General features: G+C 41.4%; 2 protein-coding genes and 1 long non-coding RNA gene across 3 annotated transcripts in view; 2 read left to right on the top strand and 1 right to left on the bottom strand.

Annotated features, from left to right (window-relative positions):
- LOC118331477 overlaps positions 1 to 690 on the top strand; it is a 2,905-nt gene extending 2,215 nt beyond the window's left edge. The window contains exon 6 of the long non-coding RNA XR_004796882.1: positions 591 to 690. This is a non-coding gene — a long non-coding RNA (uncharacterized LOC118331477). The remainder of the gene's footprint in view (positions 1 to 590) is intronic.
- Positions 691 to 1,979: 1,289 nt separating this feature from the next.
- On the bottom strand, positions 1,980 to 4,232 carry LOC118331472 (solute carrier family 22 member 6-like). The gene is made up of 4 exons (XM_035666428.1): positions 4,122 to 4,232; positions 3,243 to 3,321; positions 2,619 to 2,746; positions 1,980 to 2,466 (listed from the first exon to the last, which is right to left on the bottom strand). The coding sequence occupies exons 1-4, from the start codon at positions 4,226 to 4,228 to the stop codon at positions 2,319 to 2,321; spliced, it is 462 nt and encodes a 153-aa protein (XP_035522321.1). The 5' UTR covers positions 4,229 to 4,232; the 3' UTR covers positions 1,980 to 2,318.
- A 78-nt stretch (positions 4,233 to 4,310) lies between these two features.
- Positions 4,311 to 4,729, top strand: part of LOC118331684 (dachshund homolog 2-like) — a 5,260-nt gene continuing 4,841 nt past the window's right edge. Inside the window, exon 1 of the mRNA XM_035666753.1 lies at positions 4,311 to 4,374. Within this exon, the coding sequence (XP_035522646.1) occupies positions 4,311 to 4,374 (64 nt within the window). The remainder of the gene's footprint in view (positions 4,375 to 4,729) is intronic.

The following is a 4,729-nucleotide window of genomic DNA, read 5'->3' on the forward strand; positions in this document are numbered from 1 at the left end:
GGAACTGAAGATTCTTTAAATTACAATCCGAACCAAAACCAGAACAGAAGCGGCAGGGTGGAGGCAGGGAGCTGGCTGGCAGGTGGGATCTATCTGGGGAGAATAGCACATGGGAATACTGGACACAGGTCTACGTTAGGAGAACAGCATGCAGAGTGAGAGCATGGACATATTCTGGCCAGCAAGCAGGAGTGAAGACCGGGCTTTATGAGGTGGAGGAGGCTGGTGGAATTCGGTGCTGCCTCTGCCAGCCAAACAAGAGGAGCCAGCCACACCCCCTTGCCACACACCAGCTCTGCAAGAGAACAGAAAAGAGGGACAGAGAGAGGACAAAAAGAAAGCACAACAACCATAGACATACTAAGCTAACCATAATATTAGGAGGTCTGTAGTGATCCTTTTAGTTAGGTTGTACTGATCCTTTAGTTAGGTTTGACTTGATACTTTAGGATCATTTAGGAGGTTGTACTGATCCTTTAGTAGGTTGTAATTATCCTTTAGGATGATTTAGGAAGGTATGTAGTGATCAGACATAAGATTTATCACTGTCTCTTTCCCTGTCTGTCTCAACTGAATCTGCTCTCTTTCAGTGGGAATTGGTGTGTTCTCTGCGTCCTCTGAACAGATGATTCAGACAATCTTATGATGGGTGGAGTTTTAACAGGCGCCATCATTTATGGTGGTCTGTCAGACAGGCTGAGACTTCACCTATTCAAACTATAAACATTATTATGTAAACTATTAAAGCTTATAAACAAGTCTATTTTTTTTTAATCTATGAATGTTTTAAGATTCTCTGTCAAACCTGTGCACCTCTTCTGTCTCTCTCTCTCTCTTCTTCTCTCCTCTCTCTCTCTCTCTCCTCTCTCTCTGTCTCTATGTCTTCTTTCTCTCTATCTCTGCCTGTCTTCTTCTCTTTCTCTCTCTGTTCTCTTCTTTATCTCTGCCTTGTTCTCTTTCTCTCTCTCTCTATCTCGCCTCTCTCTCTCTCTTCTTTCTCTGTCTGTCTCTCTCTCTCTATCTCTGCCTGTCTCTCTCTCTCTCTTTCTCTGTCTGTCTCTCCTCTCTTCAAGGTTTTGGGAGGCTGTCTGTCCTTACTTGGTCATACTTACAGCTGGCCCTCGTACTCGGTTGTAGCTCCCGCCCTCTCTTACTTCATAACACCACCTACTGCGTTTTTAGGGTTCTCTGAGTGGGATGGCAGGTTTCTGGAGTAATCCTGCAAATGGAGTCTCACTGGAGTACCTGTCTACCATGTCTACCTGTCTGTCTTTCATGTCGAGAATGCAGTTCAGGCTTTAACATTTGTTGTTTTATTGATTCTCTGGTGGAAACATACTGAGTGTCTACCTGTCCTCTGTCTACCTGTCTGCGTCCAGAGTTTTGGAGTGGATCCCGCCAAAGACACGGAGGACGTTTAGTGGGCACGTCACCTCCTTCTTCTATAACATTTGGTCAGATGATTTTGGCGGGCTTGCTATTGGCTGAGAGACTATCTCTTCATCATCAGGGAACGGCTGCTGGAGGCTGGGGTACTTCAAACGGAGTGGTCTGCACTTTCTTCAGACCTGAATCTGATAGAAAACCCTATGGGATCAGCTAAGTCATCATGTAGAGGGTCATCACCCCCCAGAACCTCAATGAGCTGAGGGCAGTGGAGGCCCATGCCTCAGCAGACAATAAGTCCACTTGTGAACAGCATGAGACGTCTTGTCGAGCTGTAATCGATGCTCAAGGACACCTGACAAGACACCTGACTAAGACATTGACATTTTCTGTTGTGGTAAACTCGCCACTGTTGTTAGCTTTTGTTTCAATAAATTGTTTAAGATGAAGAAATTACCATTGCATACAAGTAGAAACTTAAATGCTTTCATTATATAATATCACTGTGGCATTTTTACATTTTCCATAAATTTAAATTTAAAGCCGAATATCCCGAACTTTTTGTGAGTAGTGTTTATAACACAGACTAATAATAACAATCTAAAAAAATAATACATATATGATCATTTATCGATCAATCATTGATCACAGTTTTATTAGTGATGATTGATTTATCTTTATTAATGACAGCAACCGTTGTTTCATCACTGTTGTGGCTTTATTATTATCTAATCAATGCATAATCAAACATCTGACTTTAATGATTTAAACTCAGTTAAAATAGATTTCAATGTTTAAATTGTGAATTTTTTTTTGTACTTTTACACTGAAACGTGTCACTCTTTGATTCTCATTGGTTAATTTTTCTTGTCATTAATGAGTCCAGCTGTCTTATTGGTGGGGGTTCAGTGTGACTGGTGTCGTCTGATTGGTCAGAGCGCGTTGAGTCCGGTCCCTTCTGAATCCTTCAGCTCTTTTAAAGCCACGCCTTCGGTCAAGACCACGCCCACATGCCCCAAACCCCCACCCTCGTTCAATGACACGCTTTCTTGTTGTGGGGGGGTGGGATTTCTTCCAGACCTTCACACAAACAATCTTCAGTTATTGATATTTATTTATTGATAAGGTTGACAATAACCAGCAGTGTAACTAGCTCAGCTTAGCATTAGCATCACTCTGTGATTAGCTAAGCTAATACTGCTAATAAAGCAAACTGCTAGCCCTCAGCTCACCATTTGTTCTCCACGTCCTCGATGGTGTCGGGCAGCGGCATGTTCAGCGTCTCTGGCAGGAAGCAGGCAAAGCAGCCTGCCAACACTGCCGCCCCCCCGTACACCACACTGGGCAGAGCAGGGAGTACCTGGGAAATGTAGTCCATCAGTACTGTTAGCATTACTTAGCAGGATTGTTGTAAGAAAGATACAAATAAGATGCAAATAGAATGAACATAAAAACATAATTCATATAAAATAACACAAGGTAAGTCAGTCAGTTAGTCGGTTAGTCAGTTAATTTTGTCTGTTTGTCGTGTCACAGATGATGACATCTGATAAAAGAAGAATATACAGAAACTAAATTATACTATAATAACACAAATTAATTAAAATAGATTAAATGGCAGCTGCAGCTCTGGAAATTAAAACATATTCTGTGCACAACCCCCAACACTGCAGCTGGACCTCAGTCCCTAAATCTGGACATCAGTCTTGTGTTCATGTATTCATTCTTTGATGGATCTTCACCTTGCTGTTCACTGCATTTATATTGATCACATTGATTATATGAATAAAGGCTATGAAGAAAATTAATTAACTAATGTTTTGGTTTGTTAACGAGGTTTGGATAAGCGATTTCACCTCATCCAGGATGAGGACTGCGGGGGCAGCCATGCTGCCGACTCTCGCCATGGTGGAGACGAAGCCCATTCCTGTCTGCCTGAAAACACAACACACATCATGAGATCAATACTCACAGATCAATAGATTATCTGATTTAATATCACATTATTATCAAGTAACGGAATCATCAATAGTTTGAATTCTCTGTATTTAGCCTACATCTTCTTATAAACCATGAAATAACTTAATGTGAGTTTATAAGAAGGCCCAAATACTGAACGATCTGTGATAGATAATGTTTCTCCTCACTCAGTAACTCTAATAATGTATAATATATATAATATAAACTAATAATAGTGTGATTTTTAAATGGAGTCTGGTGATACTGTGGTTATTAGTCCAGTGTGACGTGTTAATAGCCATTGTAAACAACAACAACAACAACACTACAACTGATGGAGGTCCTGAAAGAAACTATGTTAATAAAAAAATTTGAGCTTGTCTTCCTTTTCATATTAATATTAACAATCTTATTAATAGACTGCCGTATGTGGTCAAACCACAAATGTTTGTCTGTATGCTGATGATACACAGCTATACGTCTCCATCATAAAATATTGTTTATATCTCACTTGAGCATAAACAAGACGTAAAATTCAGGGGCGTTCACTCTGCTGCTGATGGGGACACACAGCTGACCAATGGTGTACCTTCAGCTTTATAAAAATACATCCTTTGAGTTGTTAAGTTTGGAAACATAAAGTCTTCATGAAGTCACAACCAATAAGTCTCCTGTACCTCAGTATCTGTCCCAGCAATGACAGTTAGTCCTGCTTCAAATATTTTCAAGTGTTTTATCCTTCCACTTTCCATTCTGCACTGAAGCAGGAGTCTCACCTGATGATGGTGGGGTAGAGCTCTCCAGTGTACAGGTAAACGGTGGTGAAGGAGGCTGAGGTGAAACCTTTACCAAGACACGCCAACGTGGTCCTGATTGTTTGCATGTCTGTGGGGGATTCACAAGAACAGCAGTCAGCTGTGGGACTGAAACTCCAGGTGCATTGTGGGAGTAGAGGAGAGCTCAGAATGAGTTGTTTGCAGCTGAATTACAGGTGTTACAGCCTTAAACCGCGTTCTCAGGTGTCCTCAGGTGTGACATCACTGTCAATGAGTCCTCACTGGTACAGAAATACAAATGAGTGTGTACATTTGTATGATTGTCTGTTAGGTTGCGTGTTTGTTGCCTGTGTATGAGTATAAGTATCAGGTGTGTGTGTTTGTTACCTGTGTGTGTGTGTGTGTGTGTATGTGTGTGTGTCAGGTGTGTGTGTGTTTGTTACCTGTGTGTGTCAGGTTTGTGTTTTTGTTGCCTGTGTATGAGTATAAGTATAAGGTGTGTGTGTTGGTTACCTGTGTGTATGTGTGTGTGTCGTGTGTGTGTTTGTTACTTGTGTGTGTGTGTGTGTGTGTGTGTGTATCAGGTGTGTGTGTGTATCAGGTGTGTG

This window comes from Morone saxatilis, unplaced genomic scaffold, assembly GCF_004916995.1.
Source record: "Morone saxatilis isolate NCDOM2014 unplaced genomic scaffold, NCSU_SB_2.0 Contig20, whole genome shotgun sequence".
NCBI lineage: Eukaryota > Metazoa > Chordata > Actinopteri > Moronidae > Morone > Morone saxatilis.

What these genes read in the sequence shown, in the direction of transcription:
- LOC118331472 (XM_035666428.1), bottom strand. Translation starts at nt 4,228, where the DNA reads ATGCAAACAATCAGGACCACGTTGGCGTGTCTTGGTAAAGGTTTCACC. An exon ending in CTCTACCCCACCATCATCAG is followed by an intron (nt 3,322 to 4,121) that starts GTGAGACTCCTG and finishes TTGTGTTTTCAG; the next exon opens with GCAGACAGGAATGGGCTTCG. An exon ending in GAGGACGTGGAGAACAAATG is followed by an intron (nt 2,467 to 2,618) that starts GTGAGCTGAGGG and finishes GTTTGTGTGAAG; the next exon opens with GTCTGGAAGAAATCCCACCC.